Below are 20,413 nucleotides of genomic sequence, written 5' to 3'. Positions count from 1 at the left end.
TTCATCCAGTATTTTCTAGGTGTGCATCATATGGAAATGTGCCTGAAGGAGTTTTATTAGGTCGGCTTCCCTTTTTAGCTGATGGTAAATTCAAAATATAGCTTTGCTCTCTGTAAGCATAGACCGTACCTTCCAGTACAGCGATTGGCAGTTCTCCTCGTGATCGGAGTATTTATGTTATTTAAGTGATGATATAACAACTAAATGTTTCCTCCAAAAAGATGAGCTATGTTAATATTATGAAGGTTTCCAGCCCATTAGCAGGTAACTGCTAATAGCTGATCAGGTCCATTGTGTGTGGAGAACAGCTGCCCTGTTATGACCTGAAACTACATATTAGGAATTTGATTCTGTTCAGTGTGCACAAAACACATACATTTGAATTTTCCTCCGCTGTCAGCTGTTATAAACCTTTTTTTAACGTGTGGGTTTTTTTTTTCACGTGTGAAGAACATTGAATAACTTTTTGAGAATTGACTTACTCTCAGTGACTTCCTGCTTGTTTTTCTGTAAAGTCGCTTGAAAATATTGGTAGTTGCAGGTTTTGCTTCAAAAATGTATATATATATTTTTTTTATAGGAACTTGTTCTCTTTCCACAATTTGTTAAATCGATATTTTCAATATATGTTTCTGGATTGTGTCCTCACACACAGAAGAAAGAGGAAGAGTCCCCAACACTAGTCTTGTGTCTGATTGGCTCTGATATGGATAAAAATGAGGACCAGTGAATCAGTCGCAGAGGAACTTGGTCGATACATTTTCTTGTTTTGCAGTGAGTAGGCTTGATTCAGATGAACATATAAGGATGGAGGACCATTGTTCTTACTTTTTGATGAGTTTTAACAGAGGCAAATGGGCAAAATGTAAACAAGAATACCGTTTCAATCAATTTTAGCTTATTTTCCATCCCACTCATTCTTTGTTAGTAGAGTCACTAATCTTTCTGCAGATTATCTGTAATTTTTCTAGTTCCGTGCTATATATATATATATATATTTTTTTTTTAAATAGGATCTTATACAGTCCATGATTCACTGTTTCTTGACATGAATATGCACGCTTCAGTCACTTTACACTGTCTGTTTCCCTGAGAGATTGAAACTGGATGAGGGAGAATATTGGTTTGAAGTCCTGTTTCTAAAACGATGCGGTGCATCTTAGATGAAAACAATACAATGCAACCATCATAGCAGCATGGCTGTGCAGTGGAGAGGACTGTCAACTCACAGCTGCTACATTCCCTGTTGGTACCCTTTCACCGATTAGGCCTTTCTATGTGGAGTTTGCATGTTTCACCTGCCTGGATTATCTCCTCCGACACACCACTTCCTTCCACAATCCAGCCATGCTGGCAGGGTGAATTGTTTCATGTGTGGGTGGGGATTGTCTGTTGCTCTCTGTGTATTGGCTCTAAGGGACTTTGAACTGTCCAGAGCATATCCTGTGTTTTACACAGTGTTAACTGTAATCTCTACAAAGCAGGTATAGAAGATGAATGGCTCACCGAGGTTATATGACGAGGTTGAAACCAGGAGATCAGATAGGTCATTCACAAATCCCTGAGTTTAATCCAATTATTTAAAACTAAGTAATTAGGTTTCCTGACAGGTCTCAATGCATTCATAGCCAGTGATGGTACAATTCTGTAAAATGACGAGTAGATTAGGCCACGGCATTGAATTGTCCAGTTAATAATCTATTATTTTATCATGGCATCATTTTTAAAGCTGAAATTTAGCTTCAAGCTGTTTCAAGAGGCTTTCCTAAATGATTTACAGCTGTTGCACAACACAGTGAGGGCTGCATGTGAAACTGGGTTGTACACATGAACATAACATGACTTGATTTGACTTGATTTGACTTGACTGGGGCATCTGCTCACCCAGCAGTTCAGTGAGACTGACATACAAGTGTCTTCAGCTATATCGGCACGCTTTTCTAACGTTTTACAGACAAGTACAAGTATAAACCTGCTATCGAACCTGTGCCCTGACCTAATTACTTTGCCTCATGGTACCACACTACAAGAGGATGTGTGCTCAATGAGAACTTTTTTTTCCAACACCTTTGGCTCAAATTGTTGAAGTGTGGTGCGTCAGGTGTGTCTGCCACACCCTCCTCTTTCACGCTGTCCGTTGCAGGCAGAGACTGAAGCAGAGGAGAAGTGGAAAAGGAATTGCTGGCTGAGTCAGCTTCAGTTCAGTTACTCCACTGCACTCACCCCCACTATTCCTGGTATTAGTCTTTGTGTGTGTGTGTGTGTGTGTGTGTGTGTGTGTGTGTGTGTGTGTGTGTGTGTGTGTGTGTGTGTGTGTGTGTGTGTGTGTGTGTGTGTGTGTGTAACATGATCCACTATGTGAGCTGTTACCTGAGTTGGCCACACCCTACTTGTCAACAGAGAATTCTTGAAGACCTACAGTTTGTGCGTGTCCACATGTTTGTGCACACGTGTTTTAGATTTTTACAGCATATCGTGCACTCTCCAGTGGCAGTAAACTCCATTTTTACTGAAAAAAAATGTTCACACATGTAGTTTCATTTTGAGGAATGTGCACTCCAGTGAAAGAACGCTTTCTGATTTGATGTGTGAGACTTTGCTGTTTTAATGGCCTAAAGTCAAACAATTTGATGACATTTGCAAAAACAAATTGAAGAGAAATGGAGGAAGGTGTACAAACGGATGCACAGGACTCTAAGCATATAGGCTTTTCAGTAATGTGAGCAGTCGTAAAATGGATTAATGTGCGTGCGCGCATGCATGCGTGTGTGTGATAAGATTAATTTACCAGAGAATGTTAGTAACTCTACAATGCCAAATGTAGGTCGCATGGGTGCACAATCTTGTTTGTACATTTGAGGTCCTGTGTCAACATGCGCTGTGAACGGCTGGCTCCAGGAGCTTTGTGGTCGTTCACAAACAGGAAGTCGGGGCCTGGAAAAGACTGAATTATGTTTATGTGTGAGTTATATAATCAGTACAATATATTTTTTCTTGCCAGATGCAATCACAAAAGATACTTTGAAGAGTAAATTTAGGAGAGAATGATTGGCTTAGAATTGAAGTCAGACAACGTATTCTTTGAAAGTATTGAATAATGTAATTCTTTTTAATAACAGCCTATTTGAACCCCTTCTTTCTTTAAATGAAGAACACCTCCTGGCCGCGAGTGAGAACAAAAGAGCAAGGTTCAGTTCGATAGTAACAACCATAAATCTTTATCAGTTAGTTTATCCCAAAAATGTTTCTAGACACAACCGATGTCGCCCTCATAATCCACACATGACATGTAAAAGGACTGCTGGCAGACGAAGACAAAGCGAATTGATGGCCGTCGTCCAGAAATTCAAAAAGATATGATTCACTTCAGGATAATGATGTCAATAAAACCAACTGTATTCAGGACCTGGCCAACCTGTATTTGGAGTGAGGGCGTGGCTCAAAGATACTCTAAGATATAAATATATATGTATACTGCTAATAAAGTTCATATTTAACTTTTTAAACTTCATCAATTACTTCTTAGAACGGCTGCGGACTGATTCTGAAATCAATGATGTGCCTAAGCATTCTTAGAAATATATTGACTTGTATCCCAGTGATTGTATTAGACTTTCATTGCACAGCGCTAGTATTTTACAGTATGATCATCTGTATATTTGCCAGTTATTGATGGAATCGGTGTCGTGTTTGTGTGACACAGTGAGCGAGGGATCTCACAGCAGAGTGAGACGGTCAGTGGTCAGAGGAGGTTTGGGTAAAATGTGTGTTTTTCATACCAAACTGTTTCAGGCCTTTGGGAATGTTCGTTCAGTAAATAAACAACAAGCTCTCAATTAAAAAGACAAACAAACAAAAAAAAACACAACTCAGATTTAATCAGCACAGACGGAGATGGCAGAGGGCCAGTCACACTGACCACATGTCCTTTTTTTTTATAAATCCTGAATCTTCCTTCTGTTTCAGTGTTGTGGAAAATCGAACTTGTTTGGTTATAATTGGCATTTTATCATCAGACCTTGTTGAGCTTGCCTGTCTTCTGTGAGATAACAGCTGGAAGTGCCTGTTTTCTCCGTTGTGTCTTAACAAGTGTCGGTTAGATTTTTTTATTTGGGGGGGGGGGGCGAGCAGGTGTCGACACGATTTCAAATTGTTGTCTCGCGAAAGCAGCCGAGTGAGATGTGAAGGGAGCGAGGAAGCGGCAGAGGAAAGAGAATGGAGGTCGCTGGCTAATTACTATTCTGACTGAGTGCCTGTGGGGTAGACGGAGTGAGCGGGTTTTAGTGAAATTCAAATAATCCGAGGCTGGAAAGTGTGAGAGCGTACAGGGCAGAGAGAGAAGAAGCTGCTTTGATGTTCCTGCCTCCAAACGGGAGGAGAAAAGAGACGACGCGTGCCCTGAAAAGCCTTCACAGGCAACAGAGAGGTGCTGTGTGCCGCCTCATGTAAAGCCTGAGTGAAACTCGGGGACAGTTTGCTGGTGACCCCCGCCATCAGGACGGACGTGACTGGGTCACTGTGGGAAAGTGGGCTAACCATTGAGGGCCTCGATCTCGTCAGCGGCGCTGTGCTTTGCCTCGCAAGCAGATTCAAGTGTTTGGGTGTCATCTGTGAGGTACAGATGTTCTTTCCCCGTCATCCTTTTCTTCTTGTGAACATTTTCCTACATTGGCTGGCTGAGCACTCTTGCCTTACATTGAATAAAAGCTTTGTTCTGAATTGATATTTTTGTGCTTTTCTTTTAGGGAGTTTGCACATTCTTCCTGTCTGATATTAAATGGCAAATCCCCCCAAAAAATCCCCTCCAAGGTGTGACAGTGTGAGTGTGTGTGCTTGTCTGTCCCGCTTGGTTCACCCATTGATGGACTGATGAGCTGCTCAGTGTGGATTCATCCGTCCGTCCATCCGTCCGTCCGTCCGTCCATCCGTCCGTCCGTCCGTCCATCCGTCCGTCTGTCCATAATATCGCTCCATGTGTAGTTAGTTCACTGACACTCCTCTCGGAGGTTTAACCCTTCAGCTCCAGCAGCTGGAGTCTGATAATAGACATAACACAGATGAATGTAAAATCATCCAGATGGAAGAGTGATTACTTTGAGATTCATTTAATGCCATGGCCAAGCCCCCTCCCCCACCACCGACTCCATCCCTCTCTCTCCCTGCGTCTCTGTTTTTCTGCAGAGAAACTGCCTGTTCACATAAGCTAAAAATAAATCATGTGACTGAGCGCGGCCAACTGTACCGTTCATGCATTACTTATGGAAGTGTTTGCTTTTCTTCCATTTTCCCCCAGAAAAAAAGCCCCGATCCCCGACTAGATATTGTGGCGGAGTGGACTCTCAGGCCGTGTCGTCCGAACGGGAGCACTCTGAGCCTTTAAACGCAGCGGCGTTGTTGTTTGTCAGTGTCATTGTGGAGACTGCTAAGGCACTGATGTCGTGTTCGTCGTGTTGAGGAACGATGACAGATGTCACGATTAACGTTACGATGACGAGCCGGTGTTTAAAAATGTAGGAGTTCAGTCTGTTCTGTGCTTCAGCGGAGGCGTATCGAAGTTAATCAGTGAAAGACTCACATTGCACCATTTGTTTACAATTCTGTTCAATGATGATGTGATTGTGCTTCTTGTTGTGTTTTTCCAGGATGAAGCACAGGCAGCCCAGATGATTCCGTGTAATACATATCCAGATTAAGCTTTCTATTTATTTTTAGATAAAGAAGCCATTCTTTTTTTTTTAAGTCCATCACAGACGACGTCCTAAAATCCTGCTTTCTGCTTTGACCTATTATCCATCTGTAGCTGAAAACACAAACATTGTTGCCGCGTCACAGTGGACTAATAGTAACATTTGTTCGTGTTCACTTTACTGTCATGTTTGTCTCCAAACCTGCTTTTTCCCAGGTCTATTCGAAGCCTCTCACATTCCCCCGCAAATGAAGTCAGCGTGAAATTATCGTTGTTGGACGTTATATTTCCAAATGAGACGTTGCTCACCTTGTGCGCCTTGAATGCTCTCCAGCACGCCGCGACGCACCGAGCCCTCAGTCACTTTTCTGTCAACAACAGCATGGAGGTTTCCAGCAGTCTGTGCTGCAGTAGCTTTTCTGTGGTACCACATGATCAAGTTGTTTCTCTCCTCATGCATCAGTGGGTCTTGGGCGCCCACAACCTTGTCGCTGGTTCACTGTTTGTCCTTCTTTGAACCACTTTCGTTGGGTACTAACGTGACGCGTGGATCCTTTTCATAATCTTCACATTCCCGAACAATTAAATTTTAACGGAATTCATCACTGCAGTCTTCTGTCTTCATCCAGCTCTCACTGCCTGAGAATACTGTCACTCTCAGCCAGACGCTGTGTTGAGTTGAATTGAATTTTTTGTTAATTTTCACAAAATGTGACGATGCCTCCTGAAGTGCAGCAGTTTATAGTGTGTTGTTGAGACGGCTTTGTGTCCTGCCTTTGGTAAAATGTCTTACCAGCAAAAGTATCACCGCATTTTGTGTTGGTTTAAAACTCAGTGGTGGCAGATGAGCGATTTCAGACAAAGTCAATTGAAGTGTCACATGTTAACAGTTGCTCAGCTGACGTATTGATTAAGTGCTTATATCTGACCCATAAAGGTTTTTTTACATTCAGTAAATTAAATAGTTATCACAGTGGGTTGAGGACTGTTCAGTGACAGTTTAGGATTGTTCATGCAACTTAAGTAGAATTAAAGCTGCAAGCAGCCTTGAACGGGTCCTCGCTACTTACTGGGACTCTGACCGAGAATGTCAGTCGACATATGTGTACTGCTCTCTCTATAGCCGTGGTCCAGGGGTTGACTGGCCATCTGGCATACGGAGCACTGTCCCAGTGGGCCGGTGTCTATTGGGCCGGGTCAACATGTCCCCACCCACAGGTGCGGATTAACGCGTTGCCTGACGCCGTTATGGAACACGCACCGACATGAACCCAGAAATGTAGTGCGAATGGAATCCTGTGCTCATCCGTGGTCCGCTCACATGTTGGAGCGGTCCGTGGACGAGAAATGCGACAAGTATGTTCCGGCCTGGTTCTGGCGAGGTTGATCACGACCGCCGAGCCTCACCTTTTCTCTGAAGTCAAGTCTGACCCACACACCGCCATGTTGCCTCCAGTGAACCAGGTGTTAGTCATAGTGAGCCAGCCTCCTTCCCTCCACTGCTTTAAACACGCGTGGGTTTGTCATCAACACGATATGCTTCTCCATAACATCTCCGTTCAGGAGCAGCTTCATCTCCAGAGGAAAGATCCAGGTGATCCGGAGCAGTGATTCCCAACCAGGGGCCCTGATTTGATTTTAAAGCAGGGTTGTCAAACATGAGGCCCATGGAACAAAACTGGCCCACAAAAAGCTTCAATCTGGCCACCAAACCACTGAGTACATTGTAAAAATTTCAAAGAAAACAGATTTATTTATTTAACATAGAATATAGCTTCATAGACAAAATGAACAGAATTGGAGCTGAATTCATCTTCTGGAGTGAAAAACAGTCAAATCAAAGTTTGAAATTTAAAGCAACAACTGTGGCGCTATGCCCGATGGCTGTAACTGTCTTTTAACTGTAATCAGATGTGGACTCTCACGCAACGTGTGAAGTTTGTTACCAAGCTATGTTAAGGCCTTTTACAAGTCACTTCCTGTTTTTACACTACACTCACTGTTTCGTGGCGAAACGTCCATTTTTGGTCACGCCCTCAGATGTTATGGCGCCATTTTGATACACTTTGCGCACCGATCTCTGTTCTGTCACCGCGCCAATTTTCAGGTCATTTGGAATTACCCCCTCGGACTCGTCTAGAAAATTTATTTTGGTCCAAAATCCAATATATATTTCAAAATTGCGGACTTCCTGTTGAGTTTTTGGTATGTGTGTAAGAGGCTTTTTTGTGTGTCTTGGGGTGTTGGTTATGTGTGCCGACTTTCGTAGCTCTAGGTGAAACGGGACCCGGGGGCTGAAATTTTCAAATTCTCCAGGTGGCGCCGTTGAGCCATTTTTCCAGTCACATGTGTGATTCCTCCAAATGATCACATTTTTCGCCGGGCCTGGTGAGTGTGCAAAATGTCACTAAAAGTTACGTACGATTAGGCCCTCAAAAATACGTTTTCCCATAATGAAAAAAAGTATAAGAGTTAACAATAACAATAATAACCTTTACAATTTCAAAAGGGTCCCTTGGCACTTTCAGTGCTCGGACTGTAATTAGCATCATAAAATTGCAGAAATACTCATAAAATTTAAAGTAACGTATTTATAATTTGTTACTTCTGCTCCTGCATTTTACTTTAATTGTAATGAAATATACATTTTGCACACTTTTCACTTTCAGAAAAGACACAAAAAAAAAAAAATCTACTTGTTTGAATCACATGAGTATCTGATAGCTTCCTGAGTTATACATAGTGAAAGCCTCTTTCTTTCCTGTGGAAGGAAACAACACCTTTCTCCTCACTGTGTGTGTCAGCAGTCTAATTTGTATTCGAGGATTAAAGCTCAGATTTTCAGGAGCTGATACAACAGTGACTGCTGCTCATAAAGTGAGGTCCCCAGTCAGACCAGCCAATGTCGACCAGTCAGACCAGTGTCGGCTCTCCACATGGATTTATAGTATGTGTCTTGCAGCCTGACAGATTTGCCCACAGAGGCGTTTGGCTTCAGGGCCGGCAGAGAGCTCAGCCAGCCTGTGTTGTGCTTGGTGGGGTGCAGGAAGATGCAGATGGACAGTCAGCGGGAGATTTTGAAAGGGGTGTCAGTGACACACATTGCTCCACTCCCTTTTGATGGAAAACATGACTCAGGCTTCCTCCTCGTCTGTCATTTGAATGTGACATCACTCACCTTGCTCTTCTGCCACACAGTCCTTATCTTAACCTTTTCCTCCTCTTTAATCTTGTCCTCTCCATTTTGTCTCCTCGTCTCCCACCTTCCGTGTGCTCGGCGATTACACCTTTGTTTTTTTTTTCCTTTGTGTTTGAGTCATCTCATCTCATGCCCACGCTTCCGTATGCTTCCAAATTCGGCGTTGTTTAGTTTTTTTTTCCCCCTTCTCGTTGAGGCTGGAGCTGAACCATATTTTTGATGCCCTCAGCCATCTCTGGAGATTACTGCCACACTGCGTGCATCCATCTGTGCTTTTATTTTGATTCTTATTTCTCCACCTGTCTCACTTCCTCTCTGATGCTTTCTCATCCTGTAAAACCACTCATGTCCTGATTAGGTGGTCATTAGAAATGTATATTCGTCAGCTATGACTTTACATGAGCTGTGTGTTTTCATACTGAACCACTTTTAACATCAACATCTAGATGTGATGTTGCTGTTGGTAGGGTTTCTCATTGGGTATATCAGAAATGCGTACGTACATAGCATCCTCGTGTCATTCAATAAATTGGCACTGTGTTGATAAACTCAATGGATATATTGCTCCTCCCACTGCACAAAAACATGGATGGATGGATGGATGGATCTATCCCATGAAGAAGTTGCTCAAGCTATTGACTTTTTGTTGTATTCTTGAGAAAATGAATGAGTCGCTCTGACTTTAATCTAAACAAATGTACTGTATAAATTCTTTATATATTACAAGCTGTGCAATCATGGTCTGTGCTTTAATAAATAACGTGTTGTGTTTTGTTTTTTTCATTTTCCAGGTGACATCACACAGAAGGGCTATGAGAAGAAAAGGACCAAACTCCTGGCTCCTTACATAATCCAAGCTCCCGGTAAGAATTCATCTCCTCTTGTTTGCTGTGGGCGAAGAAGACTGTGCACTCCCCGTGTTTTAAAGAAAATGTCACCTCATGTTTGAACACTCTCATAGCAGATGTCCCGTCTGTTTTATCTGTTGCATTTCAAGGTCTGTGTAATGGAAATTATTACATTTATTGCGGCGCTCTGCTCAACCTACACATTGTATTTTCATGCTTTTGAAACATTCATGAACACATTTCATAGTCCATGTTTCACTTTGTTGATAGAGTTCAGAAAACAAACAAATCAATGAGGCTAAAAACATGTGCATCACTGAGTATATGCGTGTGGTGTAAAACTGCATGTCCAGTGGGGTCCCAAGGCTGTCATTGTACAATGAGACTGCACTGTGCTCACTGCTGCCTCCTAGTGGCATCTCTGATCATTTCCCTCCTTTATTTGAATGCTGTTTTTTTCCTCCTTAAATAGATAAAGTAAATACATATTTATGTGTAAATATGGAGCTACAAATATTGCAGATTATTACCACTAAATTAGAAATTATTATTTTTAATCTAAAAAAAAAAAAAATGCAATCTTTCTTCTATGCCGAGTACATTGCTGCAGTAACAAAGTCAAAAGATCTTGAGTGTGTATTGAACACATTATGCCTCTCAGAGGGCAACCACACACATAGATAAAGTGTTTATTTGTGGAAATCCACTGTTACTGCTCTAAAACATCCTACTTGTTGCATTTTCCTCCCAGTGCCACCTCCTCAGAATGATGTCCGGCCTCCACCTCCCAGTTCCTCCAGCCACGCCGCTCCTCCGTCCAGCTCGTCCCGGTACCGGGAGCGCCGCTCCCGCAGGACACATCGCAGTGGAGGAACCAGAGACGACCGCTATCGATCAGGTCAGTGAGAACGTCAACACGCCCTAAAAGGAGAGACCCTGTTTCACATGAAAGCACTACAGTTACTGAGGAAACGCGCTTTCAGAGCAGAAATTAGCCTTCATCAGCTTCACCTGTTGAGACAGGCTGTTATTAAGTGCTGGGAGGTTTCAGAGGGACCAATTAGGAGTGTGTGTGTGTGTGTGTGTGTGTGTGTGTGTGTGTGTGTGTGTGTGTGTGTGTGTGTGTGTGTGTGTGTGTGTGTGTGTGTGTGTGTGTGTGTGTGTGTGTGTGTGTGTGTGTGTGTGTGTGTGTCTCAGCACAGTGCTGCACCTTGGGAGCCCGTCAGCGAGGAGCCCCTCTCTGGGAGCAGGGTGATGTCAGAGCCCGGCTATGTGTGTGCAGAGCCGGGGATCGCTCGCCAGTCTGTATGGGAAAACCTTACGTGAGGAGAAAGGAGGAAAGCAGAGTCTTTAAGTTGAGTTTCACATAAGTTCAGGCAGTGAATGAGTTCTCCCTTGTGGACCAGGCCACATCCTGCTGCTTCTTTACTTAATACGCTCCTCCTGCTGGCCTCTCATGAAAAACAGCGTCGCACAAACAGCATGCTAAATACCAGACAGGCCCATCTGAAGTCCGTCTGTGTGATTGGAGTTTGGTCGAGGGTTGTTTGAAAATGTTGCAGGTTCGCTGAAAATCTGTGCAAACTTATTGAAGGATTCAGAAGGAGATCCAGAGAGGAACTTTCTGTCCTTCTTTAAGTCATTTCAATCGTGTTATTTTCTTATATCTCAGATGTCATGAAGCTCATTCCATTGAATGTTTGCATAATTGAAAAGGAGCACAAAGAAGATAAACTTGTAGTGGGTGCCCCTTTCTTCAAAACACAATAACAGGAAAAATAATATACAAAATCGACTGATGCGCATTTTACAGGATATTCAAATTAGTCACACAGACACAAATCATGTAATTTCAGCAGGATCAAATCAAGGTTGCGTCTTAGACTTAACTGAAATTGTACACTATGATCAAATATAAAAGTGGAATTTGGATCCATTATGATCATTGTCGTGCTGCACTCACTTTTAAGAGGTAATGAAGAATCCAAATATCAAATATATTTTAGTGTTGTGTATGCCACATTAAATTTAAAAATGGGGCTATTTTATGATTACTCATCAGGTTTTAGACTTCGATCAAGATACCCACGGGTACTAAAATGTCCCAACTTTGCACGCTTGTAATTCATAAAACCTTAGTGGATCAGACAATAAACATGTTGTCATTGTAACTAAAGAAGTACAACTTAAATGAAATGCCATTACATTAAAATAAAAGTACTTGTGTTCTATACGAGCTATACTGAGACCAGTTCAGGACTGGTACTCTACTGTCCTACACAGAAAAACATTCTTCCACTAAACTGTAAAAACATCCACATTTCTATGAAAATACACACACAGTTGTTAGAAGATGTCAAAGTTATGTGTGTAATTCAGGATAGGCAAAGCCCAAAATACAAGTATTATATGTAAAACATTAAAAAAACAAAAACACTCACATTTGAGCTGTGTTTCATAAAAACATTACTTAAAGAAAACACATCATTATTGGTGGGTTCTACATTACCTTGAGATGTTTGAGATGTCCAGCTTGTCCTATCAGCAGATTTAATGTGGGAACAGTGGTCACGTCTGCTTTGACAGGACCAGCTGCTTGCGGTGTGTTTGATGATGTCAGTGACTCTCCTGATAAAGCAGGGGTTTCCATTCAAGCTGTTCCAAACAGCAGAGGGCTGTGACTTCGCTCTGTTTCTACTTTCTTTTGTAAAAATGTGAATACACGTTATTCTGTTTCCACTGAACATTTTGCTGAATACTTTTTAACGTCTTGTCTGTCTCTGCATGGTTCAGTGAAGACGGCGTTAAACCGATTTGGAGGCTCCCGTCAGTTTAAGTATCTCCTTTTTCCGACAGCCAAAGCTTGTTTACTTGTCTCCCCTGGGCAGATTATATACTGGAAATAATTTCTCATTCTAATTTTACTTGTAAAATGTATTCGAAAAAGTGTAATGCTTTACATCTGAATCAAGAATAAAATAAAAGAATGTAAACAAGCACATTTGATAATGCCCATGTAGTATTATGATCGCCTTAGTGTGCTTTTCCGGACCAGAGTTGTCTGTGTGTAAGATCATCCGTGCATCCAGTATAAAAACATCCACGAGTGTTATGTAACTGTAAAATACAGATTATTTTCTCTCCACAGCAATAACATCTGGTGTTCTTTTACCTAAAAGATATTCATTAATGTGTAGCTCCTATTGTGGGCAACAAAAGTATCTGTATCTGTGTCATCCATGCGATAGGTAATCCAACAATTCAGCGGACTATAAATATGACTCAATAAAACTAACCCAATAAAAGCTACTGCGAGGGAACATGTCAGGTAAGCAAGGCAGCAGCGGAGCCAGATGCAAAGCCTTGAAAGTGATCAGTGAAACCTTAAAATTAACTTCATGTTTTATAAGTAGCCTTTTAGAGCTGTAACCAATGATTGTTTTTTAATGATTCAAATGATTATTTTAGGCATTACATATTATATAGATAAGCAAGATTGTGTTTTTTTGGTATTATCTATTAAAGTAATATTAAAATGAAGCAAAATATTTGTCAAAAAGCTTCAGTGTAACAGAGGCCTCATGTCGGCGAGGATCATGATGAGGATGCTTTCAGTCAAGACGGCTGCTTGTTTTGGCATACATGATCTCTTTCCCATCATGATGAGAAAGTCGGTATGAACGCTATTATACCACAGTTTAGGACGAGATACACAGATACCACAGCAAATCACTTCAACTTACTTCATGGTTTTCATGGTGCAACTGGGGATTGAATCTTAGTTGCAGATTTCTTACAGAAACTTAGATACAGCTGTGAACAGATGCAAATATATAAACAAGAGTTTTAATCTTTTAGTATAACTTTATTGGCTTCGAAGTTCCTGATGAAACGATGAGTGATAATTGCGGGCAATTTAAAAAAAAAAAAAAGTAGCTCAGTCGATTACACGGGGTAAAAAATATGAGTAAAATTACATACTTGAGAAAGATACTTATTAAATTACAAATACCCCAAAACACAACTTAATGACAACATTGTGAGTAAGTCATCCCTCCAAAGTTGCACGTAGTGAAGATGACCCTAGATGAGGGTCTGTGGATGTTGGTGTGGATGGAGTTGCCTCCACCTCCCCCCACTGAGCGGATCAGCGGGGAGCGGCCCTCGTCCTCCCAGACGTGTGTGAGGAGTCAGGCTCTCCTGCCGCTGCCGTGTGAGGGCGGACGGCGGCGCATTATGAGAGAGGATGACTTATCTCACAGCAGTCTGTTCAGCAGAATGCCAGTTATGTAATTATGGTCCCTGCTGCTGCCCGACCGCGGTGTAACGAGCTGCGCTTGATGATTTATTTAAATGTGTTGATGGTTCGAGCAGAAGTGATGTCCCCATGAGTTAATAGATGTTATTTTCTAAGTGGTCGTTTGTTAAGCATGTTTCTTTTTTGCCGCACGGTGTGAGCGCGAGGCCGTCCACGTGGTGCGTCTTTAATGCGCCTGTGGGTGTCGTCAAGTGAAAGTATCTCTGCGTGTATCACTGTGTGCGTTTGCCTGTGTAGGCATGTGAGTGGGCTAATGCGCCGCTCTGCTCTCTTCCCCTGGCTTCTCGCCTTCGTGGTGAAAACACTGTCGTCGTCTGAGGATTTTCTTTTGACTTCTCACCTGTAATTTGGCTTCAGTTCTTGGATCCTCATGAAACAAAAGAATGTTTTTGTTTTATGAACGCCGAAATGTACTTTAGCAGCCAGTGAAGGGATGTTTTCCCGTCAAATTTTTATTCATTATTGTGTGTTATAAGTTGCCATCGCAGTATCCCGGGGACCTTTTTTATTGTGGGATATTTTTAATGAATAATTTTACAAGCATAGATGATCATGTTTATCTCTTCTTCTCTTTCTTCCGATTAAACCTCCTACAGTCTGCCAAGTTATCATGCCTCCTATTGTGTGACGAGATCATTTAACTTCATCATATTTCGATCTATCCAACTCTATAAAGAGACGTGGTGATTTTAAAAGCTGTTTTTACACTTATTGATTCATCTACCTCCTTCTTTTGGACCGCATAAAGTGTAGATCTTAATTCATAGATGCTAGGATGACAATAAACAGCAAATATATTTGAGGAAAAAAAACAAAACATTTGAATATCTTATCGGGGGTGTCTCATTTTCACTGTCGTTTTGATCTTTTTTATGATTGTACTTTAAATTGACTCACAAGACTGTTGTTTTCTGTGTTTGTGTAGATATCCACACTGAGGCAGTACAAGCTGCCCTGGCCAAACATAAACAGGAGAAGATTGCACTCCCCATGCCAACCAAGCGGCGGTCCACTTATGTGCAGTCACCCATTAATACCCGCACACCACCAGGTTTGGCAGGAAAAAGTCAAATGACAATGCTAAAGGTGGAACCTCGACCTCAAGTCTGCAACCTTTTTGTTTCCTTCAGACTCCTCGTCGGGCTCCGAAGACGAGTCCTCGGCGCGCAGGCAGTCATCCATCGCCGCTCCCCCGCCTTCTCACCTTCAGGGCCCTGAAACCTGGGCCAACCGCTCCGCACAGGGCTCCTCCACCTCCTCCTCGGCCTCCTCCACTCTGTCCCACGGAGAGGCCAAACCCAATCAGGGCCATTCTCAGCCGCAGCCTCAGTACAAGCCGCAGTACCAACCCCTGTATCAACCTCACCACCAACCACAGTACCAACCGCAGCACCCGCCTCAGCACCCGCCTCAGCACCCGCCTCAGCACCCGCCTCAGCACCCGTCACAACACCACTCACAACATCAGTCACAACACCAGTCACAACACCCACCTCAACACCCGCCTCAGCAGAGCCGCACTGCAGCTGTGACCGACATGCTGGCTCAGAGTCGCATTGGTGAGAAACTATAATGTTCCAGGTTAATCCTCACTCTGGAGGGCTTTTTTTTTGTCTTCTTATGAATGTGTATGTGTAACACTCCTGCCTCTTAAACATTTCTATTAGGCATTACGATTATTACCAAAACTGGTTTCCAAAGCTGTGGATTGTATTTTGTCAGGATGTTTTTCACATTCGGTACCTTTTGTGTGTGCCGGCTACTAAAAGTAGTAACATTAACACTTAAGCACCTATTCTTCATATTATGTACTGGTGTTGAAATCTTTACTCATAGTTCGATGACATCATATTAGAAGGCGTCTCGTCTTGGTCTCACGCTTTGAAATGATCCAACAAAACCAATTTTGCAAGGTCAGGTCTAATTAGAAGCGCAGACTGCGTGTATGTTGGACTAATAAACACCAGCGTAACATTTAGCTGTATTCAAAGTTTTTATTTGAGTCGGTTTTGCTTCGTATTCAATCTGCTTATATTATGTAGCTAAAATGTATGAATTCCAAATGAATGTAGTGAGATTGTAGACATTTATGTGTGTTAGGATTACAGCGTTTGTCCTCGCTGAAAAAAGGGATGCAGCCAGAAAACTACAGCTCTTTTATATCCTGCATTTCATCCATGTAGACCTTTTTAGTTTGTGTTGCATTTATAGTTTTTTATATCCATCTCAGCTGAAATCCTCATCTCAAGGGACCTTAGTCAGCTGGTTTTGCGACAGAAACTGACAAGCTTTTACCAACATCAGTCTGAAGAGAAACAATGCCTCAAATGTATTTTCTGATCTTTTAGCAGATTCGAAAAGCTGAATAACTCACAAAATAAAATAAATAAATAAATTTGAAGAAGAAATTCAAACTTTTAATAGAGGACATGGGTTTCGGCATTACAATGTAATCATAAAAAATGACTTATTGTTGAAACGATCCTTATTACAAAGTTAAATTTGTTCCGGTTTTGTATGAAGTTATTGTGAAAAGATCATTGTATCTTCATTTTACTGGTCCGACCCACTCGAGTTCAGACGGGGCCGTATGTGGCTGAACTGAATTAAAAGGAGTTTGACACCTTCGGCTCAACCAGCAGTGATTAAGAAACCACTTTCACACCAGTCGAACCAAGCCTGCCAGGTTGTGAATACACAGAAAAATGTTAGCCTTCTGTTTTCTCTGCAGCCCCCTCAGAGAACAGCGCCCCGCCTCCAGATGTGACAGCTGTGGCTCATCCATCCAGAGGCCCGCGAGTAGACCTGCCCTCCAACGCCGTCGTCCGAGGGATGAGCCGCGGGCAGAGTCGCTCGAGCATGATGGAGACGGCAGACGGTAATGTCGACACCACACGATTTTTTACACTTTCGTGTGTGTGTGTGTGTGTGTGTGTGTGTGTGTGTGTGTGTGTGTGTGTGTGTGTGTGTGTGTGTGTGTGTGTGCCAGATTTCCATGTTTTTAATGAAGTATTCTCCTCCATTCATGAATTATTTCATTAATGAAAACTACTGCTTTCTTTTCTTCTCGATCTTTTTCACTCTTTGTTTGACTGGCTGATAGCAAGAGGTAATTTGCAGAGTAAGGAAACTCATTACTGTATAATGTCCCTGAGCTTTCTGTGTTTCCTGGTCTACCCTTTCTCTCCCTCCTGTCTCCGGTGAATGGTCAAGGCCAAACAAAACGCAACCATAAACAACGTCCACACACAAAGTGAATCCTCATGTGTGTCCCGAAACCAAAACAAATCCTTTATCCCAGTTCTCACATTCTCCCTGTGTTGACCCCACCTACCTGTGCTGCTGCTTTTCATTCCTAAAACCTACTACAATCAGGTCAATATGAATGACTCTAACTCATTAAGGTCATGATAGGATGAAAATCAGCAGACTGTGAGATGGTAAGATGTTTGAAGAGGTCGAGTTTTGTCCCTGTTTTGTCGGAGTCCCGGTGTTTGTGGCCGCGTGTTCATCCCCGCTGCTGCTCCTTGTAGGAGTTCCCGTGAACAGCCGAGTGTCCACGAAGATCCAGCAGCTGCTCAACACCCTGAAGAGGCCAAAGAGGCCCCCGCTCAGCGAGTTCTTCACCGACGACTCAGAGGAGATCGTAGAAGGTACGCTACAAAAATACAAAGAAAACATGACCTGGAACATTTCAATAAAAGTAACTGCTGCACCGTCTTTCACCTTCGAGTCGCCTTCAAGGCTAATTTCAAGGTTGTATCAGACTGTCAGAAGTTATTTGAGCGCCAGAGCCGCCTCGCTCCTGTGATTCTCCGAACACAAACGTCCTTCTCTTTCAACAGATCTCATGAATCTTAACTAAATGTAATGCTTTGTTTGGAGCTCACACTGCATTACATGTTTTGCAGTGCCTGAGCCAGACCCCAACATGCCCAAGCCGGAGGGTCGTCAGATCATCCCTGTGAAAGGAGAGCCTTTGGGAGTGGTCAGTAACTGGCCCCCGGCCCTGCAGGCGGCTCTGGCTCGCTGGGGGGCCACTCAGGGGAAAAGCCCTGCTCTCACAGCTCTGGACATCACGGGCAAGCCGCTCTATACGCTGACTTACGGTGAGATGCAAGCGCAAAACATTTTTTTGCCATGCAGACGTTTCCAATATTAAATCAACAGTGTTCAAATTGAGTACATGTCATATTGAGGCGGGCGTTTACAGCGTTCACAATTCAGTCCAGAAAAATGTTCAAGAGAGGAAAAAAAACAAAACTGTAGATGGTTTTCATGTATTTCCTGTAATCCTCCCCTTTCACCGTTTGTCTCTTAGGAAAGCTTTGGAGTCGCAGTGTCAAGCTGGCGTACACGCTGCTGAACAAGTTGGGCACCAAGAACGAGCAGATCCTCAAACCTGGAGACAGGGTGGGAGAGCAAAGACACAGACGCAGAACGAAGACTGATACATGATGCATGTCAAACATATTTCTTTCAGTATTCGCTGTAATAAGATGCTGTAATTCTGTATTGGGGGGAAAAAGGCAGTAAACTTATAGTGAGGGATTTGCAACCATTTAAACTAACAGAAAGTTCCATGAACATTCAAACTTCAATTTTGAGGTGAAACAATGGAGAAAATAGGATGTGTTTATCGGTTTGTCTTGATTAGTTAAAATATAACATGAGTGCAATACTGCTGCTGCTGGTTCCACATGGAAATATTGGTTTCGGGTTTATTATCAGCTTTCTACAAAATAAAAGATCTTGTCCACCTCTGCTGCATTTTGCTTTTGGGGTTGATCAGGAGACATTAGTGTGTAAATAACACTGACGTTTAAAGAGACACATAAAACATTCCTAAATAGAGTTCTTGTCCTGCTAGGTGGCGCTGGTGTACCCCAATAGTGACCCCGGGATGTTCTGGGTGGCATTTTATGGTTGCCTCCTGGCTGAAGTTATTCCTGTACCTATAGAAGTACCTCTGTCTCGCAAGGTATGAAACCCCTTGCATGAGCACATGCGCTCTCTCTCATCATTCAGTAGTATCGCATGTTTTTAACCCCGTGTGTTTTCTTGACGTGTGTCTGCGGCGTCTTCAGGATGCCGGTATCAGCCAGGTGGGCTTCCTGCTCGGTAGCTGTGGCGTCGGTTTGGCTCTGACCAGTGAGATCTGCCTGAAAGGTTTACCCAAGACCCCCACTGGTGAAATAATGCAGTACAAAGGTCAGTAAGCTCTCTTGAACGTGTCAGGTGTATTAACAAACACAAAATCTGGCTAATTGGTATTTACGACTGGTGAATTTTGCTTCACCAGTTTAATTAATATCTTTCATTTAAGGTTGTGTGACTTTGCCCCTCTAACAGGCTGGCCTCGACTAAAGTGGGTGATAACAGACTCAAAGTACCTGACCAAGCCTTCCAAGGACTGGCAGCCGCACATCCCCACTGCCAACACCGACCCAGCGTATATAGAGGTAACACCACTGCACACTGCTTTGGTTAATGAAGAGGTCTGTCCCACACTGGGTTGTATTTTGGTTTGGATCTCAGTTCTACCAAACCTTGATTTTCCACAATGATTCAACCTTTTGTTTTCATGCATCCTGTTGTGATAAAAAGATGGTTAGAACCCTTCATTAAGCCAGTGACCGTATTTGGAGAGTTCTGAATTGGTTCATGTTGAACAAGATCAGTAAGTTAATGACAACTCATAACATCATCGCTTTGTTCTTCTCCTAATAACATAAGAATAGTTGTGTTTTTCTCCTTTTCTACATGTTTCAATCCCTCTGAAAACAGCAGTATATCTGAATGACACATTTGACTTTCCAAAATTCCCTGAGTAACATCCTTTCAAAACAACCTTAAAAAGTAATGTGAGCATCCAAAACAGGATATTAAAGCAAGATTAAGTTTGACATACTCTTCTTTATGCAGTATAAGGCCAGCAAAGAGGGCACCGTTGTGGGCGTGGCTGTGTCTAAAGTAGCTATGCTGACCCACTGCCAGGCTCTGACCCAGGCCTGCAACTACTGCGAGGGTGAGTGGTGATTGCAGAGTTGCTGTTTACCTGAAGGTTCCTGCATGACCACAACTTGAGGTCACTTCTCTCTGTCTCGGATGTAGGAGAAACTTTAGTGAATGTCCTGGACTTTAAGAAGGAGATGGGTTTGTGGCATGGAGTTCTCACAGTGAGTGTTAAAATGTTTTTCGCTTTTTAATTTGCTAAATATGCAACATTTATAAAGAAACTCGTCACAGGCATATTTTGTCAGTCTCATTAAGGAAGGCCAAAATCCGAAAAGGTCGTGAAAATGCCAATGTTTGGATTTCAAGGATAACTCATGTTTGTCGTATAATTTCTCAGAGCGTCG

The 20,413-nt window shown here is 42.6% G+C and overlaps 1 protein-coding gene across 2 annotated transcripts in view; it reads left to right on the top strand.

The window, feature by feature from the left end:
• dip2bb (disco-interacting protein 2 homolog Bb) overlaps positions 1-20,413 on the top strand; it is a 41,676-nt gene that overhangs the window by 8,717 nt on the left and 12,546 nt on the right. For both annotated transcript variants that reach the window (XM_080461195.1, XM_080461194.1), the window contains exons 2-14: positions 9,677-9,748; positions 10,485-10,631; positions 14,977-15,102; positions 15,182-15,610; positions 16,783-16,929; positions 17,585-17,704; positions 17,963-18,160; positions 18,373-18,464; positions 18,922-19,032; positions 19,139-19,262; positions 19,404-19,513; positions 19,977-20,079; positions 20,166-20,230. In XM_080461195.1, the coding sequence (XP_080317321.1) occupies positions 9,677-9,748; positions 10,485-10,631; positions 14,977-15,102; positions 15,182-15,610; positions 16,783-16,929; positions 17,585-17,704; positions 17,963-18,160; positions 18,373-18,464; positions 18,922-19,032; positions 19,139-19,262; positions 19,404-19,513; positions 19,977-20,079; positions 20,166-20,230 (1,844 nt within the window). The remainder of the gene's footprint in view (positions 1-9,676; positions 9,749-10,484; positions 10,632-14,976; positions 15,103-15,181; positions 15,611-16,782; positions 16,930-17,584; positions 17,705-17,962; positions 18,161-18,372; positions 18,465-18,921; positions 19,033-19,138; positions 19,263-19,403; positions 19,514-19,976; positions 20,080-20,165; positions 20,231-20,413) is intronic.

This window comes from Lipophrys pholis, assembly GCF_963383615.2.
Source record: "Lipophrys pholis genome assembly, chromosome: 4".
Taxonomy (NCBI): Eukaryota; Metazoa; Chordata; class Actinopteri; order Blenniiformes; family Blenniidae; genus Lipophrys; species Lipophrys pholis.
The sequence above is the reverse complement of the archived record's forward strand: the minus strand, read 5'-3'. Positions and strand labels throughout refer to the sequence as shown.